The sequence below is a fragment of the Salmo salar genome, chromosome ssa09 (genome assembly GCF_905237065.1).
Source record: "Salmo salar chromosome ssa09, Ssal_v3.1, whole genome shotgun sequence".
Lineage (NCBI taxonomy): Eukaryota > Metazoa > Chordata > Actinopteri > Salmoniformes > Salmonidae > Salmo > Salmo salar.
This window is the reverse complement of record NC_059450.1, coordinates 25,018,623-25,041,465: the sequence shown is the minus strand read 5'-3', so window position 1 is coordinate 25,041,465 and position 22,843 is coordinate 25,018,623. Positions and strand designations below refer to the sequence as shown.

At 43.9% G+C, this 22,843-nt stretch overlaps 1 protein-coding gene across 10 annotated transcripts in view; it reads left to right on the top strand.

The window, feature by feature from the left end:
- The window catches only part of LOC106610960 (kinesin light chain 1), a 51,314-nt gene that overhangs the window by 16,885 nt on the left and 11,586 nt on the right, over nucleotides 1-22,843 (top strand). For 5 of the 10 annotated variants that reach the window (XM_014210690.2, XM_014210695.2, XM_014210693.2 and 2 more), the window contains exons 2-13: nucleotides 9,520-9,787; nucleotides 10,048-10,278; nucleotides 10,418-10,496; nucleotides 12,061-12,289; nucleotides 12,445-12,532; nucleotides 13,054-13,155; nucleotides 19,297-19,470; nucleotides 19,605-19,704; nucleotides 20,355-20,407; nucleotides 21,364-21,431; nucleotides 21,518-21,626; nucleotides 21,937-22,101. In XM_014210690.2, coding sequence (XP_014066165.2) covers nucleotides 9,521-9,787; nucleotides 10,048-10,278; nucleotides 10,418-10,496; nucleotides 12,061-12,289; nucleotides 12,445-12,532; nucleotides 13,054-13,155; nucleotides 19,297-19,470; nucleotides 19,605-19,704; nucleotides 20,355-20,407; nucleotides 21,364-21,431; nucleotides 21,518-21,626; nucleotides 21,937-22,101 — 1,665 coding nt within the window. In that variant the 5' untranslated portion in view covers nucleotide 9,520. Of the gene's footprint in view, nucleotides 1-9,519; nucleotides 9,788-10,047; nucleotides 10,279-10,417; nucleotides 10,497-12,060; nucleotides 12,290-12,444; nucleotides 12,533-12,624; nucleotides 12,687-13,053; nucleotides 13,156-19,296; nucleotides 19,471-19,604; nucleotides 19,705-20,354; nucleotides 20,408-21,363; nucleotides 21,432-21,517; nucleotides 21,627-21,936; nucleotides 22,102-22,843 lie in introns of those variants that run through there. The other 5 variants (XR_006770974.1, XM_045723514.1, XM_014210694.2 and 2 more) reach the window with 2 other exon arrangements.

Here is a 22,843-nt window from a genome sequence, read left to right as displayed (position 1 = left end):
TCGCTGAAAGGTTTGTCCAAACGATGAAGCAAGCTTTAAAATCATCACAAGGGAATGGCTCCCTCTATAGGCGCCTAAACACCTTCCTGTTAACCTCTTACATCTAGACGTTCCGCTAGCGGAACACCTGCTCCAATATCCAATGATAGGCGTGGCGCGAATGACAAATTCCTCAAAAATACAAAAACTTCCTTTTTTCAAACATATGACTATTTTACAAGATTTTAAAGACAAGACTCTCCTTTTATCTAACCACACTGTCCGATTTCAAAAAGGCTTTACAGCGAAAGCAAAACATTAGATTGTCAGCAGAGTACCCAGCCAGAAATAATCAGACACCCATTTTTCAAGCTAGCATATAATGTCACAAAAAACAAAACCACAGCTAAATGCAGCACTAACCTTTGATGATCTTCATCAGATGACACGCCTAGGACATTATGTTATACAATACATGGATGTTTTGTTCAATCAAGTTCATATTTATATCAAAAACCAGCTTTTTACATTAGCATGTGACGTTCAGAACTAGCATACCCCCCGCAAACTTCCGGTGAATTTACTAAATTACTCACGATAAACGTTCACAAAAAACATAACAATTATTTTAAGAATTATAGATACAGAACTACTTTGTGCAATCGAGGTGTCCGATTTTAAAATAGCTTTTCGGTGAAAGCACATTTTGCAATATTCTGAGTAGATAGCCCAGCCATCACGGCTAGCTATTTTGACACCCACCAAGTTTAGCCCTGACCAAACTCCGATTTACTATTAGAAAAGTTTGATTACCTTTGGTGTTCTTCGTCAGAATGCACTCCCAGGACTGCTACTTCAATAACAAATGTTGGTTTGGTTCAAAATAATCCATAGTTATATCCAAATAGCTGCGTTTTGTTCGTGCGTTCAAGACACTATCCGAAGTGTAAATAAGGGTCACGCGCACGACGCATTTCGTGACAAAAAATGTCTAAATATTCCATTACCGTACTTCGAAGCATGTCAACCGCTGTTTAAAATCCATTTTTATGCCATTTTTCTCGTAAAAAAGCGATAATATTCCGACCGGGAAAGCGTGTTTACGTACAAAGAGAGAGAAAATAAAAGCATGGGATCCCCTCGTGCACGAGCCTGAGTCTCATAGTACTGTGACCGGCCACTATCCAAACGCGCTAATGTTTTTCAACCAGGGCCTGCAAAGCCACGATTCAGCTTTTTGCCGCCTTCTGAGAGCCCATGGGAGCCGTAGGAAGTGTCACGTAACAGCAGAGATCCCCTGTTTTGGATAGAGATAATCAAGAAGGCCAAGAAATGGTCAGACAGGGTACTTCCTGTACAGAATCTTCTCAGGTTTTGGCCTGCCAAATGAGTTCTGTTATACTCACAGACACCATTCAAACAGTTTTAGAAACTTTGGAGTGTTTTCTATCCAAAGCTAATAATTATATGCATATTCTAGTTTATGGGCAGGAGTAATAATCAGATTAAATCGGGTACGTTTTTTATCCGGCCGTGAAAATACTGCCCCCTAGCCATAACAGTTTAACCTACAGAAACACTCTCCATGCTACAACCAAAGTGGCACCTGCATCAGCCACGATGAAAAGACAGCTTCACACTCGACTTGACCTCCTGAGACCTCCAAAGACTAAACAGGTTGTACAGACACAGCAGAGAGCACAGGTGGAGAGACGGAGCAAAGCAAAGACAGAAGCGTCATAACTGGAGAGAGAGTTCTTACTCGGAACTACTGCAAAGGTCCAAAGTGGATACCAGCCACAGTGGTTGCACAAACGGGGCCTGTGTCCTACACAGTTGACACACCGGAAAACATCATCTGGTGGAGACACGTGGATCAACTGTTGCCAGGAACCAACCTCAGAGATGACTCCTCTCAAACAAACCAAGATCAGCTACTGGAGACCTACCATGACTACGAACCTGAACATCAACTGCAGCAACATACAAATGTGGAAAGTGCTCCAGACTCACCTGAACCAGCCAGAGTGTCTACTCAGGGTACTGTTGCACCCCAGTCTGGGCATACACCATCACCACTCAGACTCAGAGATAATGTGACTGTAGACTCACCTGTACGTCGTCATTACCCTGCGAGAGAAAGACGACCCCCTGACAGGGTGACTATTTAGTTCAGACTAACCTCCGACATTGGGGCAGAATACACCCCAGGGTTAAGTCTGGGCACTGAGGCAGTCTACCCTCTTTCCCTAGTTCAGAAAGAGAACTTATGTTCAAAAGAAAACAATAGGCAAAACAGTGAATATTTACTTTTTCCTTATGAGTCATCAAAAGTAAAGGGGGAGGAATATGTTGTGTATTGATATTCTAGTTTTGTCCCTTTTGGGCACCTGTAACCCCCCCCTTGCTTACCTACGTTGAAATGCTTGGAATGTTCTTCCTGTGAAATGCATTAAACAATGCCCATGTTAATTTCTACTCCCTTCTCATGTCCTGGCCTTATATTAGTTGTATAAGTAATACAGTGTGCTATACAACGTTATATTGGGCTCAAAATTCCATGACGTACGGTAAGGCATTGTTGTCAGAATAGTTGGATGCAGTTCATTGCATGATTCATATAATTCACCAATACATTTCTTGGTAGTCCAAAAAATATTGCTATCATGTTTAAGACACAGCGGGTCTGGTACGTTGTTTGCTGCTCGACTCATTCGGGATGCTTCAGTTTCCAAATTTTGGACAAAAACTGACAAATGTAATTAAGGCTGGGAATGTCAATACAATCAAAATAGCAAGGGCTAGTTTGAGTAACTGACTTTTTCCCCATAGTTTTTTCGGTGGCTCCAGCTAGAGATGCAGGTCATTTGGTTAGCTAGCAAGAAATGAGAATTGCTTTGCTAGCTAGCTATGCTGAACTTGAACAACATATCTAGTTATCATATTTCTTGCGTTCGTAAATTCACTCTAGCTATCTACTCTGATTTCAGTGTGCCAGAGCACAGAATAACTGATGTTTTTACGAATGTGTAACACGCTGAATACGACCGGTGTCAGTAAATGTCAGCAAAAAAAAAAGTTGTATTTATAAAGCCCTTTTTACATCAGCAGATGTCATAGTGCTATACAGAAACCCAGTCTAAAACCCCAAACAGCAGCATGACCAGGTGGACTGGGGACAGCCACGAGTTATGAGAGAGAGAAAAAAAGACTGACCCTAGCCCCCCGGCACATATACTATTGCAGCATAGATACTGGGGGGGCCGGGAGACACTGTGGATGATACCCTCGGACAAGGCCAACCAGGCAGGATATAACCCCACCCACTTTGCCAAAGCACAGCCCCCATACCACTAGAGTGATCTCAACAGACCACCAACTTGCTACCCTGAGACGAAGAGTTACTCCACCGCACGAGCCCGAGGGGGCGCCAAACCCGTACAGGAAGATCACGTCAGTGACTCAATCCACTCAAGTGACGCACCAGTAAGCCAGTGACTCAGCCCCCGTAATGGGGTTAGAGGCAGAAAATCCCAGTGGAGAGAGGGGAACCAGCCAGGCAGAGACGGCAAGGGCGGTTCGTCGCTCCAGTGCCTTTCCGTTCACCTTCTCACCCCTGGGCCAGATCACACTCAATCATAGGACCTACTGAAGAGATGAGTCTTCAATAAAGACTTAAAGGTCGAGATCGAGTCTGCGTCTCTCACACGGATAGGCAGGCCATTCCATAAAAATGGAGCTCTATAGGAGAAAGCCCTTCCTCTAGCTGTTTGCTTAGAAATGCTAGGGACAATGAGGCCTGCGTCTTTTGACCGTAGCATACGTGTAGGTATGTACGGCAGGACAAAATCGGAGAGATGAGTAGGAGCAAGCCCATGTAACGCTTTGTAGGTTAGCAATAAAACCTTGAAATCATCCCTAGCCTTAACAGGACGGCAGTGTAGAGAGGCTAGCACTGGAGTAATATGATCAAGTTTTGGGGTTCTAGTCAAGATTCTAGCAGCCGTGTTTTAGCACTAACTGAAGTTTATTTAGTGCTTTATCCGGGTAGCTGGAGAGTAGAGCATTGCAGTAGTCTAATCTAGAAGTGACAAAAGCATGATTAGCTTTTCTGCATCATTTTTGGACAAAAAGTTTATTATTTTTGCAATGTTACGAAGTTGGAAAAAAGCTGTCCTTGAAATATTCTTGATATGTTCGTCAAAAGAGAGATCAGGGTCCAGAGTAACGCAGAGGTCCTTCAGTTTTATTTAAGATGACTGTACAACCATCACGATTGTTAGATCCAACATCAGATCTCTTTGTTTCTTGGGACCTATAACTAGCATCTCTCATAGCAGTGAAAGTTGACATTGTGTTTCCAAATGACATCACCAAGAGGTAGAATATATTGTGAGAACAATAGTGGTCCTAAAACGGAACCTTGAGGAACACGGAAACCATCTACAGAGAGGGAGTCTGTAAGGGCATCTAGGAATCTTTGGGTTGTCCGAGAATTTAAAGGCCCGTTTTTGATAATCCTTGGTTGGGGTTTAAACTGTCGTAAATGTTAGCAACACCTCTGCCTTTGCGGGATGCGCGGGGCATATGGTTACTAGTGTAAACAGGAGGAGAGGCCTCCTCATTTAACACAGTAAGTTCATCAGTCTTGAGCCATGTTTCTGTCAGGCCAATCACATCGATATTATGATTAGTTCATTGATTATGACTGCCTTGGAAGTGAGGGATCTAACATTAAGTAGCCCTATTTTGAGATGTGAGATTGTTAAGGCGAACACCGCCATGTTTAGTTTTGCTCAACCTAGATCGAGGCACAGACACTGTCTCAATGGGGATAGCTGTGGTGATTTGATTAAATTGTTGCCAGCAGCACAGTTAGTCACTAACGCTCTAGATAACATGTAAACAGCCTATCCAGCTCTGCTGTCCCAGACAAGTTTTTGAGATCGGAGACTAAATCCCCATATCGTTGACTACTTGGGGTGCACGGCCGTCACTGACGCTTGTTTAATGTGAGCAGGTCAAAGACGCAATCTAAGGGCTAGCGATCTCGTCTTTGAAAAGTCCCAGACGTCCCAATATTTTCAAACATGTTTGATTTTATCTGCACAAAATCTGCAATGCTCTTGTATTGTGAGATGTACAACAAGTTTTGAAAATGGTGATCAGCAATAGCAAATGAGAGCTCGCCAGTGAGATGATGCCGTTGTTTCGCATCACACATATGTAGACTCTCGATCAGGAGCGATGACTACTACGAGTATGCGTTTCTACTTGCCTTCAACCAAAGCCAGTGTCAAATCTTTACATCTCTGAAATTCATAAGCAATGTTATTCAATTCAAAATGTTGGCTAGATATTTCAACTCTGTATGGCAAGCGTGAATGTCTGACTGAACGTTTGAGGCTGTTTTGAGCCACAGCTCATAGCTACGTTAAATCAAGTCACATTGTCTTCGAAACAGCATGGTATCGAGAATCATCACGACCAAGTGAAGCATCTTGTAGTGTGTGACCACTGTCTGTGCCACATCGTTTAGTGTACGCACCACTACGTTGGCAACACGCGCTCAAAATCCTAACGTTGCTGAGTTTTGTAAGTCATGTGGTGTCCACCCAGCTTAAAATGGTCAGAGTGAGGTGTTCTCTCATTTGTGTCTGAAAGTAGCTAGCAAGCTTGCCAACTTTAGCTAGTTAGCTTGGGTGCTTGACTGCCATTGTAAGGAACACTCGTATCAACCCTACCTCTCGTCGAGAGCATCCAGTGTCAATAGTGCAGTGTGCGCTCTTAACTCTCGGAATTTACGAACAGCGTACTCTGACACACTGGAGGCAATTTACGAACGCACCCTTAGTTGCCAATCAAATGTATTTGGTATTGATCAAATGGGCGTGCAGGCAGGAGAGTTCCCATTCAGTTGTGAAAATGTGGGTTGGGACATGCATTGGCAGTGCAATTTTGACGACCAACTATCTGAAAATGTTTGAAAGGGTTTATCTAATTCCCTTGTTAGATTTGAGCTAATCTTCCCCTGGCTAGCTTTCGTTGTTGATCTTGTTGATGTGCATAACTGAGGGGGGAGAGCCTACCCTTTTCATGGTTGTTTGATCGATAGGACTGTAAAGTTCCCAAATGTAAGAGGACTGTGGTATTTACACTACCGTTCAAAAGTTTGGGGTTACTTCGAAATGTCCTTGTTTTTGAAAGAAAAGTAACACATTTTGTCCATTAAAATAACATCAAATTGATCAGAAATACAGTGTAGACATTGCTAATGTTATAAATGACTACTGTAGCTAGAAACGGCTGATTTTTTTTAATGGAATATCTACATAGGCGCACAGAGTAGAGGTCGACCGATTTTATGATTTTTGATCGATACCGATTTTATTGGAGGACCAAAAAAGCCGATTCCGATTAATCGGCTGATTTTATTATTTTTATTTAATTTTTGTTTATGTATTTGTAATAATAACAATTACAACAATACTGAATGAACCCTTTTATTTTAACTTAATATAATACATAAATAAAATCTATTTAGTCTCAAATAAATAATGAAACATGTTCAATTTGGTTTAAATAATGCAAAAACAGTGATGGAGAAGAAAGTAAAAGTGCAATATGTGCCATGTAAAGAAGCTAACGTTTAAGTTCCTTGCTCAGAACATGAGAACATATGAAAGCTGGTGGTTCAATATTCCAACTTCTTCAATATTCCCAGTTAAGAAGTTTTAGATTGTAGGAATTATGACGCGTCGACTATTTCTCCCTATACCATTTGTATTTCATATACATTTGACTATTGGATGTTCTTATAGGCACTTTAGTATTGCCAGCCTAATCTCGGGACTTGATAGGCTTGAAGTCATTAACAGCGCTGTGCTTCAAGCATTGCTAAGAGCTGCTCGCAAACACAGTAAAGTGCTGTTTGAATGAATGCTTACGAACCTGCTGCTGCTCTATGAAATATCAAACCATAGACTTAATTATAATAAACACACAAATACGAGCCTTTGGTCATTAATATGGTCATATCTGGAAACTATTTCGAAAACAAAAAGTTTATTCTTTCAGTGAAATAATTACGGTCTTTGTTAGGAAGAAACACAGTTCGCAACGAGCCAGGCGGCCCAAACTGCTGCATATACCCTGACTCTGCTTGCGCTGAGCACAAGAGAAGCGACACAATTTCCCTAGTTAATATTGCCTGCTAACATGCATTTATTTTAACTAAATATAAAGGTTTAAAAAAATACTTATTTGTATTGATTTTAAGAAAGGCATTGATGTTTATGTTTAGGTACATTTGTGCTATGATTGTGCTTTTTTCACAAATGCGCTTTTGATAAATCTTCACCCGTTTGGCGAAGTTGAATTAGGCTGTGATTCGATGATAAATTAACAGGCACCGCGTTGATTATATGCAACGCAGGACAAGCCAGTTAACTACACATGGTAGATGATATTACTAGGTTAACTAGTGAAGATAGATACATTTTTTTATTTTTTTTACAAGATAAGTTTAATGCTAGCTAGCAACTTACCTTGGCTCATTGCAGCCACAAGGTCCTTTTGACGCTGCACTCGCGTAACAGGTGGTCAGCCTGCCACACAGTTTCTTCATGGATTGCAATGTAATCGGCGTCCAAAAAGGCCGATTACCGATTGCCTTGAGAACTTGAAATCGGCCCTAATTAATCGGCCATGCCGATTAATCGGTCAACCTCTAGTACAGAGGCCCATTATCAGCAACCATCACTCCTGTGTTCCAATGACACGTTGTCTTAGCTAATCCAAGTTTATAATTTTAAAAGGCTAATTGATCATGAGAAAACCCTTTTGCAATTATGTTAGCACAGCTGAAAACAGTTGTGCTTATTAAAGAAGCAATAAAACTGGCCTTATTTAGACAAGTTGTATATCTGGATCATCAGCATTTGTGGGTTTGATTAGAGTCTCAAAATGGCCAGAAACAAAGACCTTTCTTCTGAAACTCGTCAGTCTATTCTTGTTCTGAGAAATAAAGGCTATTCCATGTGAAAAATTGCCAAGAAACTGAAGATCTTGTACAATGCTGTGTACAACTCCCTTCACAGAACAGCGCAAACTGTCTCTAACCAGAATAGGAGTGAGAGGCCCCGGTTCACAACTGAGCAAGAGGACAAGTACATTAGTGTCTAGTTTGAGAAACAGATGCCTCACAAGTCCTCAACTGGCAGCTTCATTAAATAGTACCTGCAAAACACCAGTCTCAACTTCAACAGTGAAGAGACCACTCCGGGATGCTGGCCTTCTAGGCAGAGTTCCTCTGTCCAGTGTCGGTGTTCTTTTTCCCATCTTAATCTTTTCTTTTTATTTGCCAGTCTGAGAGATGGCTTTTTTTTTTTTTTTGCAACTCTGCATTGAAGGCCAGTATCCCGGAGTCATCTCTTCACTGTTGACGTACTATTAAATGTTCCCAAAATTTAAACGATGATGGATCCTCCAATTCTGGTTTATCGATCCCACCACTCGCCATCTACATAGTTCCCGGCTTCGCCTCACAAAAGGATAGTTTGAAATCCGCCTCTTAAGATTAGAATTTTGATTACAACATGCACATAAGCTGTAGTTGTTTTAACGGAATAGCCTATGTTTTTTCAGCTCATATTTACGAGGCAGTGGCATACAACGCAGCGTAGGCATAGCCAAAGGCCTAGTGTTTATATTTTTTTTGATGTATTCATTCGGGTTTCTGATGTGTGAATTGGGCATAAGGTTTCTGGTTCGAATCCTAGCCGACTAGGTAAAAAATCTGTCTATGCCCGTGAGCAAGGTACTTAACCCTAATTGCATTTGGCGCGTCTGCAAAATTACTAAAATGCACAATGTAAATCAATGTATGTGGTGATAGTCTTTGAGTTGGACCTTTACATCTATTCATTGAGCGTTATAAAGGTTTATTCGCCAGGTGGGAGAAAGATTTGGGAGGGGCCTGGATTTGCCAGTGCCAGCGCATTTCTCAAACATTGTGTTCCAGAATGCTCCACTGCTCTCTCTGTCCAAGGTTATTTACGTCATCAATACCTCAGCTTGGCTCTGTGTTTGAACAGGCAGAAGTCAGAGCAGAAGGTCTTCAAATACATTGCCCAGACACCTTTCTTTCTCGACTTACCATACATCACGGTCTGTCTTCAGCACAAAAGCCCTGCTTGTATGTGTGTCATTGGTTGATAAGCACAGACCTAGTTATTTGCCCGACGCAGACACACGGAGGAGCATATTGATTGAGATGGGCTAGATTAAAGTGGATGTTGGAAAGGCTGTCTGATGATAAAATGTAATACTGCGCCCAGCCGCGGGGACAGAAGTTATATCAAGCAAAAGTGTCTGAGTCTCTAACACAATGGATACAGGTCAAATGTAAACAAATATGGTGTAGGGCTAATGCATTTAGCGACAGTGAATTAAAGGGACAGCATATTTATAATGTACTTAGGCCAGGGTATCTGTACTTCTGACAACTAAATCCATTCCTCTTCTTTGTGTCTGGTACAGGATGCGTGAGAACATGTCCACCATGGTGTGTTTGAAGGAGGAGGAAGACCCTGGGGAGAAGCTGTCCCAGGATGAGATCATCTCCAGGACCAAGCAGGTGATCCAGGGCCTGGAGGCTCTGAAGCAGGAGCACAACTCTATCTTGGAGGGCTTGCTGGGCACGCTGCGCTGCCTGAAGCGGGAAGACCAGGGTGTCCTGGTGGAAGAGAAGTCCCTCATGATCCGCAAGTCCCTGGAGATGCTGGAGCTGGGCCTGAGCGAGGCACAGGTCAGTACACTGTTTGTCTGCTACACACTTCTGGACCTGGGGGAGCTGGAGCTAGAGCCCTCTGGGATCTGATCGAATTAACCTGCAAATTAGACAGCTAGATGGAGAACCCACAGCCACCTACTACTTCAATGGTCTGAGTGTCAGTAAACTAGACTGAAACAGAGGATTATACATTCATTTACCACCAGTGTTCTCAGTGTTCTTCCTCGACCCCTTGCCTCACCGCTACCCCTGTTCCCCTGCTGTGTTTGTCCCAGGTGATGATGGCGCTGTCGGGCCACCTGACCTCTGTGGAGTCGGAGAAGCAGAAGCTGAGGGCACAGGTTCGTCGGCTGTGCCAGGAGAACCAGTGGCTGAGGGACGAACTGGCGGGCACCCAGCAGAAGCTGCAGAAGAGTGAGCAGAGCGTGGCTCAGCTGGAGGAGGAGAAGAAACACCTGGAGTTCATGAACCAGCTCAAGAAGTACGACGAGGACCTGTCGCCATCGGTGAGTTAACCCACACCATACACAACATGCCCACGCGCAGGCAGGCTGACGCAAACACACACACCCCACTGCTTTTCATCTGCCGGGTTTACTCTAAATGACAATAACAATCACTGCCTTCTCTGTTTTCCTCTGTTAGGAGGAGAAGGACTCTGACTCCAGTAAAGAGAATCTGGATGATCTGTTCCCAGACGACCAGGATGACCAACCTCCTGGCAGTGAGTGTCTTCTTCCTATCCCCATGTCTCTCCGTTCCTCCCCTCCCATTCTCCTTCCTCGTTCCCACTTTCCCTCCCCACTACCATTGACTGGTCCCTCTAACTACTTTCTCCTCCTGTTGGTCTGAAAGGCCTGATCACTGTGAGCTTTACAGTACTATTAGACAGCTGGTTGAGTGTGGAAGCAGGCCAAATGGAAATGGACCCAGTGAACCAGATCACACAGGCACCAGGTTGGGTTCACTCCAGCAACCAGCATTTACAGGAGAGGATCTGAGGCACAGACAGACAACCACTCCCCATTTAAGCGGATGATTATGGACAAAATTAAACAAAAGGGATCCTACGTACATTACAATATCGTATAATGATCCTACACAGAACCACATCCAACAAATGAAGTAAGACATATCGGTAATCTACATTAGTACACTTTAAATCCCTGCAATGTGGTACATCTCCAGTAATTGCTCCACCGCATAGAGAGCTAATGAGATGCAGATAGGGCTGTGGAAGAGGGAGGGGGGAGCAGGATCTCTAGTCCTTTGTTGTGTTTGTATTGGGATATTATTACTTTATTTTAATCTGTGTTTCTGGGGGGGGGGGGGGAGTGGGTAGTGCCAGGAAGCTCTCCAGAGTGCGGGGGAGGAACACATCATCAAATGATCCTGAGTACGCTCACATTAATCCTGCTATCACATGAAGCAGAGCTGACTGAGACAGCCTTCTGTGTCTGTATGACATGATCCTGGGCTGGTACTGTTATAGTGAAGTGGGTTAGACTCCTCTACTGTCCTGACTGCTACCTCCTTGATAGGCTCTTAGGTCCCTATAAGTGCGGTGCTGCAGTTGGTACAATGGGCCCTGGCTAAAGGTGGATTGTATGTTTTTAGGTAGTTGCAGTGCGCTGTATTTGCACTGTCACTTTCAAGTAGATATCTTTGGTTTGGCCATGCATGTCGATAGGATTCGTCACTCTAGTGCGAGTCGACTGAACGCCTGGTACTTCCTTTGTAGGGCGTGGATGATACCAGTATCCAAATATTTTTTCCATGGCAAAAATGAAAACACGAAGCAGACCAAACATTTTTGTCCTTTAAAAACCTGCTGTATGTAAAATATTGTGTATTTTAGCTTGGAAAGTAAATGTGACTCTGGATGACAACATAATGTTTGTTTCCAACATCACGGCTGTTTTCCTAAAGAAGTTAAATCCACTTTGTGTTTTGTTTCCTTGTGGTGATACTAACGAGTATCGCAATACTGGTATCGTACCGGCCCTTTTCCTGTGTGGTGGAAAGTGTTCTTACTGCAGAGGACAACTCCTTCTTCAGCCCACTGTCCCTCCTTCAGAGGTGATACAGAGCTGTGGGCGTCTAATGAGAAACAATACTATAAAAAAAAACATGTTTCGCTTATTATTTACTACGCTAGTGTGGGTATTCGGACACGTCCAGTGTCTGTTTCTCCAGTCCAACATTAATAGTGTGTGTTTGAGTGAATAGTCCATGTGAGTAATTGATGTTATGTTAACCCCTTGCCCCCCATCTCTGTGTGTCTCTAGTCCAGCAGCCCCACGGTAGTGCAGCAGCAGCAGCAGCCCAGCAGGGAGGCTATGAGATCCCGGCCCGCCTCAGGACCCTTCACAACCTGGTGATCCAGTACGCCTCCCAGGGCCGCTACGAGGTGGCCGTGCCCCTCTGCAAACAGGCCCTGGAGGACCTGGAGAAGACCTCCGGACACAACCACCCAGACGTGGCCACCATGCTCAACATTCTGGCCCTGGTCTACAGGTCAGCTTGGAGGAGGGGCTCTGTGGGGGTGGTTGGTATTGGGTGTGAATCAGTTATAGTCAATATAATACACCGTGGTAATTGACCTCATTGTCAGAGAACCACGGTAACATGCTCCATGGCTTCTCTCTCTCTTTCTCGCTCTCCTCTTTCAGGGACCAGAATAAATACAAAGAGGCAGCCAACCTGCTAAACGACGCTCTGGCCATCAGGGAGAAGACTCTGGGCAGGGACCATCCAGCGGTGAGTGATGTTTCTCATCAATCTCTGTGTCTCAGCAGTATGTCTGTAACCAGCCAGGCAGGCAGGTCCACTAACTGTGTCGACCCCAACAGGCTTGTGTCTCTGACTCTACCTGGACATCCAGTTCCCTCAGTGCAGACTCAGAGCAGCAGAGGTTAGGCTCTCTATCCCCTTTCCGCCTCCATGTGGGCACCAGACCACTCCAGTCAAAGGTCACTGTGGGCCCCTCTGTGGTCTGGTGGGCTGAGTGATGTGCACGTGGTGGAGATTCATCCTGCTGATTGGGATATAATTACAGAGCAGTAATCACTTCCTGTTTCCCCTGTTTGGTCTTCCTCTCGTCGGTCGGTCACACCTCTAACTTACCAAATCAATTGCACTCTGCTGCCATGGTTGAGTCTTGCGGTCACTCACTACTACACACGGGCACAGATGATTGAGGCTGTCTCAAGCGTGGTATTTTTATATTACTGTGTGTGTGTGTGTGTGTGTGTGTGTGTGTGTGTGTCTGTCTGTCTCAGGTGGCTGCTACACTCAACAACCTGGCTGTACTCTACGGGAAACGGGGGAAGTACAAGGAAGCGGAGCCCCTTTGCAAGCGGGCTCTGGAGATCCGGGAGAAGGTGGGTCAGAGGGCATATGTCACCACAAGGCATTGTGGGTATGGAGTGCTAATACTGCAGAATGATCTGGATTCCTGCTCCTCTCCAAGTAAATCTTGCTCAAGTTTCAATGGACTTTTCAGTTCTTTGGAAAGTTTTCTTCTTTGTCAAACATTAAAAAAAATGTTTTACTTATCTTCTGTGTATATGTTCCCCCCTGTAATCACCCCCTCCTCTCCTAAGCCTCCCTATAGTTTTGTGTTGTTCAGAGGAACTGTGACTTTGGAGAGAGTTTAAGTCCTGTAAGGGGTTCATGATATTTGGCTGTGCAAAATTGGATTTTTATAAAGGAGAAGCTCAGCAGTCCTGGAGATGCAAAGTGCTGTGTCTCTATTTATCCATCTCCCTTTCTGTTTCGCGTTCTCTCTCTCTCGCCCTGTGCCTTTTCCCCTCATGCTCACTCTGTGCTAAGAATGACTTGTCGACTCCTGTGCTGGAGAGCACAGAGCTTAAGGACAGCTGAGACATTTTATTTATATTATCCACTTCAACTCTGATAAAGCTCTCTCTCAAGGTTAGAGATTTGCCACCCAGCTTTCGCAACAGAGGAAGGAAGACAGCTTTGCTGATACAGGAGGAATTTTCCTGGCAGTTCTTTATTTTTATAGCTATTGCTTTTCCCACTGTGTGAGCTGCTTGAGTCATTGGTTTATCCCTATGGGTGAAGACTAGGAGGAGGAGGTGGACAAAGGGTCTCGCTCTACAGAGTACCCCAGTAACAGGCACTAACCCTGGCTCGAGTTCAAAGGCATCACTCTCCTCAAAAAAACTCAATCAATATATCACCCAGACCTTGCTGTCTTGTATTCCCTGTTGAAATCCTATACTTTTAATGATGTTTACAGTAAACTCTTCAAATGTACCTAGAAACTTCACAGGAGAGAGGGGGAGTGAGATTTGTACACATCCAGCAGCACAGGTTGCTTTGAAAACCTCTTACTATTGATCATTCAGACAGAAACCATCAATCAGAGAGACTCTAGTCTACCTCATCAGTAAGCCTCTGTCAGTCACTGCATAGAAGGGAGGGAAGGGCACTCTTTCCCTGCTAATGAGCAGTGAGTCTCTCACTCCTAACTCCCAGTCTCTGTGTCTCTGAGTCAGACAGAGACAGCGTTAGTCCTCTGCTCCATCCTCTGTCCTCACCCAACCCATTAGTGATACCACGCCTCTCCTCCAGCTCTGCTCTGACTTCACCCTCTTATTCTCTTATGATATTTAGCCTAGCCAGCAAACATAAAGGACAGAACTGAGATTATTCTTCAATCCAAAGTAATGGGGATGGCGTCCAGTGTTTTCCATAAGCACCGGCTTAGACCCATTGTCAGCCAGCTACATTTTCCACTTCATATGATCTAGGCAACTTTTCATTTAAAAGTTTCAATTCACTAGTCCGTCGAGCTCTCTCCCGCTAAAATGAACTATATGCATCTTCTAGCGATCTATTGATGGGACAGGCGCCTGTCGGTCACAAAGCGAGCAATGACAGGGAAACGCAGCAGAGAGGAAGTGGCGAAGCGAGAGGTTTCAATCGCACCAAAATATATCCGAAATAAGCCCAGTACGTCTCTATGGGCTTATGGTGGACCTAAGCTTGTCGCCTGCCTTCCCGCTTTTGGGACAACGACTCCCATTATTATGGCGGAGACATGAGTATCTTGTCATTATATCAAGATCTCTGGTTGCAGTCAAATTCCTTTACATGGAGGAGGGAGAGAAAGCATGAAGCTCGTGAATATGCATGTCCCATGTAATGTACAGTGCATTCGGAAAGTATTCAGACCCCTTGACTTTTCACATTTTGTTACGTTACAGCCTAAAATGGATTAAATAGCCCCCCCCCCCATCAATCTACACACAATACCCCATAATGACAAAGCGAAAACAGGTTTTTAGAATATTTTATTTTAATACATTTGCAAACAATCACAGTTACGTAAGTATTCAGACCCTTTATTCAGTACTTTGTTGAAGCACATTTGGCAGTTATTACAGCCTTGAGTCTTCTTGGGTATGACACTACAAGCTTGGCACACCTATATTTGGGGAGTTTCTTCCATTCTTCTCTGCAGATCCTCAAGCTCTGTCCGGTTGGATGGGGAGCGTTGCTGCTCAGCTATTTAAGTCACTCCAGAGATGTTCGATCGGGTTCAAGTCCGGGCTCTGGCTGGGCCACTCAGGGACATTCAGAGACTTGTCCCGAAGCCATTCCTGCGTTGTGTTGGCTGTGTGCTTAGGGTTGTTGTCCTGTTCCAGTCTGAGATACTGAGCGCTCTGGAGCAGGTTTTCATCAAGGATCGCTCTGTACTTTGAGCCTTTCATTTTCCCCTCGATCCTGACCAGTGTCCCAGTCCCTGCTGCTGAAAAACATCCCCACAGCATGATGCTGCCACCACCATGCTTCACCGACGGGATGGTGCCAGGTTTACTCCAGACGTGACGCTTGGCATTCAGGTCAAATAGTTCAATCTTGGTTTCATCAGACCAGAGGATCTTGTTTCTCATGGTCTGAGAGTCCTTTAGGTTCCTTTTGGCAAACTCCAAGTGGGCTGACATTTGCCTTTTACTGAAGAGTGGCCTCTGTCTGGCCACTCTAGCGTAAAGGCCTGATTGGTGGAGTGCTGCAGAGATGGTTGTTCATCTCAGAGGAACCCTGGCGCTCTAGGAAGAATCATGGTGGTTCCAAACTTCTTCCATTTAAGAATGACGGAGGCCACTGTGTTCTTGGGGACCTTCAATGCTGCAGAAATATTTTGGTACCCTTCCCCATATTTGTGCCTCGACACATTCCTGTCTCGAAGCTCTACGGACAATTCCTTCTACCTCATGGCTTGGTTTTTGCTCTGATGTGCACCGTCAACTGTGGGACCTTATATAGACAGGTGTGTTTGCTTTTCCAGATCATGTCCAATCAATTGAATTTACAACAGTAGGACTCCAATCAAGTTGTAGAAACATCTCAATGATGATCAATGGAAACAGGATGCACCTGAGCTTAATTTTGACTTTCATAGCAAAGGGTCTGAATACTTATGTAAATGAGGCATTTCTGTTTTTATTTTTTAATACATTAGCAAAAATGTCTAAACCTATTTTTGCATTATGGGGGTGTGTGTGTGTGTAGGTTGAGGAACTTAATTTTTTTTTTTTTTTTAATCCATGTTAGAATAAGGCTGTAACGTAACAAAATTTTCATTATTTTTACTATTGTCTACATTGAAGAATAATAGTGAAGACTTCAAAACTATGAAATAACACATGGAATCATGTAGTAACCAAAGAAGTGTTAAACAAATCAAAATACATTTTAGATTTTATATTCTTCCAAGTAGCTTTGCACGCTCTTGGCATTCTCTCAACCAGCTTCATGAGCAATGCTTTTCCAACCGTCTTGAAGGAGTTGCACATATGCTGAGCACTTGTTGGCTGCTTTGCTTTCACTCTGCGGTCCAACTCATCCCAAACCATCTCAATTGGAGTGAAGTTGGGTGATTGTTTAGGTCAGGTCATCTGATGCAGCACTCCATCACTCTCTATGGTCAAATAGCCCTTACACAGCCTGGAGGTGTGTTTTGGGTCATTTGTCCTGTTGAAAAACAAATGATAGTTCCACTAAGCGCAAACCAGATGGGATGGCGTATCGCTTCAGAATGCTGTGTTATGCATGATGGTTAAGTGTTTCTTGAATTCTAAATAAATCACTGATAGTGTCACCAGCAAAGCACCATCACACCACCACATCTCATTTGGACTCATCAGACCAAAGGACAGATTTCTAATGTCCATTGCTCTTGTTTCTTTCCCAATCAAGTCTCTTCTTCTTATTGGTGTCCTTAAGTAGTGGTTTCTTTGTAGCATTTCGACCATGAAGGCCTGATTTCACGCAGTCTCCTCTGAACAGTTGTTGTTGATGTCGTCTGAAATGTTTTGGGGGGGCTGCATTCTGAGGCTGGTAACTCTAATGAACTTATCCTCTGCAGCAGAGGTAACTCTGGGTCTTCCTTTCCTGTGGCGGTCTTCCTGAGAGCCAGTTTCATCATACCACCTGATTGTTTTTGCGACTGCACTTGAAGAAATTTTCAAAGTTCTTGAAATTTTCCGGATTGACTAACCTTCATGTCTTAAAGTAATGGACTGTTGTTTCTCTTTCATTATTTGAACTGTTCTTGCCATAATATGGACTTGGTCTTTTTGATTGGCTCAAACGCATTAAGAAGGAAAGACATTTCACAAATTAACTTAAAACATTTATTTTTTTTACATTTAACCTTCAACTCGGCAAGTCAGTTAAGAACAAATTCTTATTTACAATGACGGCCTACCGGGGAGAGGCAGAACGACAGATTTTTACCTTGTCAGCTCGGTGATTCGATTCAGAAACCTTTCGGTTACTGGCCCAACGCTCTAACCACTAGGCTACCTACCGCCCCAAAGGTACACCTGTTAATTGAAATGCATTCCAGGTGACTACCTCATGAAGCTGGTTGAGAGAATGCTAAGAGTGTGCAATGCTGTCAAGGCAAAGGGTGACTATTTTCATTTGTTGACATTTTTTTTGGTTACTACATGATTCCATATGTTATTTCATAGTTTTTATGTCTTCACTAGTATTCTACAATGTAGAAAATTGTAAAAAATAAATAAGTCCTTGAATGAGTAGGTGTCCAAACCTAGTACTGTACATAATATGAAGAACAAACATTGTGGCAATTCATATCTTGCATTAAAACTGTAAATAAGCCTTTCATCTCAAGAGAAGACTGTTAAAGGTTTGTTGTCTTACTTAAAAATAGTCCTGGTCATATAGACTTAGATAATATAATATTCCAGTAGTTAAAATGTTAAAGTCATGTATTTCTACACAATGCCACAACACATCTTTCCGATATGGGAGGTGAACAATTTTGCTTTTGTATTTCAGATGGAAAATGGAATCTGAAATACACTATCCCTTTCTTTTCTTTCCAAAACACTTGAGCGTTCCATCTCTGATCAACTTTCTCCGTATCTCTCTGAACGATCTTCTTGACCCTAACCAGTCAAGTTTCAAGACTGGTCCCTCAACCAAGGCTGCTCTTCTCTGTGTCACGGAGGCTCTCCGCACTGCCAAAGCTGACTCTCTTCTGTTCTCATCCTCTTAGATCTATCCGCTGCCTTCGACACTGTGAACCATTAGATCCTCCTCTCCACCCTCTCAGGGCTGGGCGTCTCAGGCGCTGCACACTCTTGGATTACATCCTACCTGGCGGGCCCTCCTACAAGGGGATGTGGAGAGGATCTGTGTCTGCGCCACATACTCTCACTACTGGTGTCCCACAGGGCTCGGTTCTAGCAGTGACTCGCTCCTGCAGGTTCATGCTCTACAACATCCGTAGAGTACAACCCTACCTCACACAGGAAGTGGCGCAGGTCCTAATACGGGCACTTGTCCTCTCCCGTCTGGACTACTGCAACTTGCTGTTGGCTGGGCTCCCTGCTTGTGCCATCAAACCCCTGCAACTTATCCAGAATGCTGCAGCCGGCCTGGTTTTCAACCTTCCCGAGTTCTGTCACCCCGCTCTTCTGCACATTCCCCTGGCTTCCATTTGAAGCTTGCAAGACCATGGTGTTTACCTATGGAACACAAGAGGAACTGCCCCTCCCTACCTTCCTACACCCCAACGCGAGCACTTCGTTCTGCCACCTCAAAAAATAAATAGTACTTTCTATGCCTGTGATATGCGTTCATCTTAAGATGAATGCACTAACTATGCTAAATGACTAAAATGTAAAAAAAAAAAAAAAAATTTAATAAATGGAATCGAGGCATTAATGTTTTGATGGAATTAAAGCATTTGAATGTATCAGAGGCCACCAAAATAGAGCTCCTTCTGCAAAAAATAAATTTACCCGGGGGGAAAGAAAAAAAAACGGCCCAAGGATGCCTGGCTGGCTACTTGTTCTATTTGGCTACTCTATGTACTTGTGGAAAACACTGGCCATCTCCTTTTGTTGTGATAAACTCCTTTCTTGCCCCCTTACTTTGAGAAGCTGACCCATTATTGCTTTTACTGCTCACTGTTTTATATTTACATGGCCTCCCCATCGCCGCCTCCTGTCCAGGTTCTGGGTAAGGACCACCCAGACGTTGCCAAGCAGCTGAACAACCTGGCCCTGCTGTGTCAGAACCAGGGCAAGTACGAGGAGGTGGAGTACTACTACCAGCGGGCCCTGGAGATCTACCAGACCAAACTGGGCCCTGACGACCCCAACGTGGCTAAGACCAAGAACAACCTGGTGAGAGGGTCACATAGGGGTTAAGAGATCACTGGCTTTGAAAAATGACTGCACATTTTCTAATGAGGTATGAGAAGAAGATTTTCTTGCTTTTTGAAGATCATATTCTTACATTCTCTCTCTTCCTCTCCAAGGCGTCCTGTTACCTGAAGCAGGGGAAGTTCAAGCAGGCTGAAACTCTGTACAAAGAGATCCTTACCCGCGCACATGAGAGGGAGTTTGGCTCTGTAGACGGTAAGACACACTCTCACGCAGCATATGTTTTACTATCCTTGTGGGGCCATTAAATAGATTTCCATTCAAAATCCTATTTCCCTAAAACCTAACTCCCTAAACCTAACCCCTAAACCTAAAATAGCCTTTGTCCTTGTGGGGACCTGGGAAATGTCTCCACGAGCGAGAATTTTCCTTGTTTTACTATATTTGTGGTGATTTCTGGTACCCACGGAGAGAGACACACACACACACAATCTGTCATTTGATGGGCTCCTGAGTGGTTCAGTGGTCTAAGGCACTGCATCTCAGTGCAAGATGCAACACAGTACCTGGTTCGAATCCAGGCTGCATCACATCCGGCTGTGATTGGGAGTCCCGTAGGGCGGTGCACAATTGGCCCAGTGTCGTCCCGGATTGGTCGAGATAGGCCTTCATTGTAAATAAGAATTTGTTCTTAACTGACTCGCCTAGTTAAATAATAAATACATGTAAAAGTTTGTTTTCAGGCTGCTGTCATCATTTTAGTGGAAATGCGCTTCTGAAAACAACAGTGACCTTTCAGTTGAATGTTCTAATACTTTGAGCCAGACCAGACCGCCTGAATGTCTGTCAATATGTTTTTGGACCTGCATTTGTCTGATTGTTGTTTTTGGTCTCTGGCTCTGCAGATGAGAACAAACCCATTTGGATGCATGCTGAGGAGAGAGAGGAACAGAGCAAGGTGAGAGAGAGTGTGTTTATGTGAGAGGGATGATAGAGGGTCCACTTTCACTAAGGGCCGTGGCATGTGTCACTACTGACTGTTGTGGTTGAACTTTCACAACTGACAGGGAAAAGTGTTTCAGTCACGGTATGAAAGGGTCATCAATTTAGACTGCTCACGAAATTGTGATGAACTGTAATCTCTCAATTTCCCACCTCTCTCTTTAAGCACTTATGTATATTAGGTTACATTAACATGTCTCAGATCGTTTAATTTACTCTTGATCTCATTTCACGGTTCCATATAATTTGTCCAAAATTAGCTGGAATATTTAGGCAATTTCTTTGTGACCAACAGTTTTGCTATTCATGTGTTGCACCTCGGTCGCGACGTTGCCATTGTTATCAATGTTATTCAGATGCTGCAGCCATATTGATGCTCAAAAGTAGAAAGAGGGCTAATGAATTTGAACCGGGGCGAATGACTGTGTCGTCTAAATTATAATCTAGGGGCTTGGGAATACGATGACATGGATAAAGTAGGCACATATTTAGTAGGAAACAACTTTATCATCATGTTGGCAAATGTACTTTTAGACAGATGCCAATGTTGTCATTAGCTAGCAAAGTTTGTAAAAGATAATAGCTAGCAATGCTAATGTTAGGTAGTCTCTATCTTAGCTAACTAGCTAATGTTATACTGCATCTACAGTCAATCTGTCAACATCAAAATGATGACAAAGGGTTTTCCTACTAATTATTTATCTTCTTTAGAAATGTCATTGTCACTTCTTCTTTTGAAATGTCAAGCCACAGTAATGCACTTTAGAGCAAATAATCATCGCCCAATGACGATGCATTGAGTAGAATGCTCACAAACGTGCAACCCATGAATAGGGTTGGATGTTTGTCATTAGCGTTTGAAGTCCTTAAATCATGACAACTGATGGATGTGGCGGTTCTTCTCTTCTCCAGGGAAAGCAGCAGGCCGGCTCCCTGTTCGGAGAGTATGGTGGCTGGTACAAGGCCTGTAAAGTAGACAGGTCTGTGTTGAGTCTGGAAACTCATGGACTGTTCTCTATGTGATTACATCATTAGTTCATGATGTGTTTATAATGTCTGCCCCCAGCCCCACAGTAACCACCACCCTGAAGAATCTGGGTGCCCTCTACAGGCGGCAGGGTAAATTTGAGGCGGCAGAGACACTGGAGGAGGCAGCAAAGCGCTCCAGAAAACAGGTGTGACCACTTTCCTCTTCTGACATTCACATGCTTGAATAATATTTGCCAGGCCAGGGTGATATGAAAGTCAAGGTGAACGCACTGTTGGAGTATCATTGGTCCAGCAGCTTAACTGAAATATTAGCAGGTCCTGCCTTTCAACTATTGTAAACAAATCCATATCAACATCCAACACATGATGTTGATCACTGTAGATGGCTCATGAAAATGCTCCAGATTTTTTAATTTTGCTGTCTTTATCTTTGTATGTGTTTATTTGGTTCATAATGTGTTTGTTAATGTGTGTGTCTCCTGTCCATGTGGCCAGGGTCTGGACACAGTGCACAAGCAGCGTGTGGCGGATGTTCTGAGCGAGCCGGAGGCGCGGGAGAAGCAGCGGAGCCGTGAGAGTCTGACCTCCGACACCACGGTTAAGTACGAGAGCGGCCCGGACGGGGGTGAGGAAGTGAGTATGAGCGTGGAGTGGAATGGGGTAAGTACAGTACACAGCCCAGGCCACACACGGTATAGGGAGGGGGGTACAGACACACATCCCTTAGAGAGAAAGTTATTTCTTACCTATTCTTAAAGTGCATATCCCCTACAACTTGTAAATTATTTGATGAGTTGCCAGTGGTAACATTGATGGTAACTCTCCTAGATTCTCTGACTCCCTATTGTTGGTGTGAAAGCTAGTTATAAGTTATAATGCTGATTGAATGTGGTAATAATCACCTCAGCTCTACATTAATGCTTCTAGTCTACACCGATGCTTATAATCCTCAACTAACGGAGTGAACACTCCAGCTGCTTACGGAAAACGTATTTCTTCCCAGACCTCTGTGCCAGCAAGTTAATGTGCCTATTATAGAAGCAATATGTTTTTATGCTTCTATTATGCTTGCAGCAAGCAGTATTTTGCTCACAACTAACACGTCCTCTCCTTGCAGTAGTCTTACAGCTGTATGCTATTCCCTCTGTCTTTATCTGAGTACTGCAGTAAAGTCCACTTGGTCACAGTGTATGTTTGCGAACTACACAACACTCACTGCTGTAGTCTGCTATTCAGAACTTTCCTGCTCCCGTAGCAACATAACCGTAGTGTCCAAGACAACCAATCAGCATCTCATCCTGGGAGTCCCCTGCCTGCCTGGTCTGCACCTCAAGGCTCCGGGGTGACTGGGCTCAGACACATTCCTAACCTGTGTTCTCTACTGTACTACACACCTATTGGA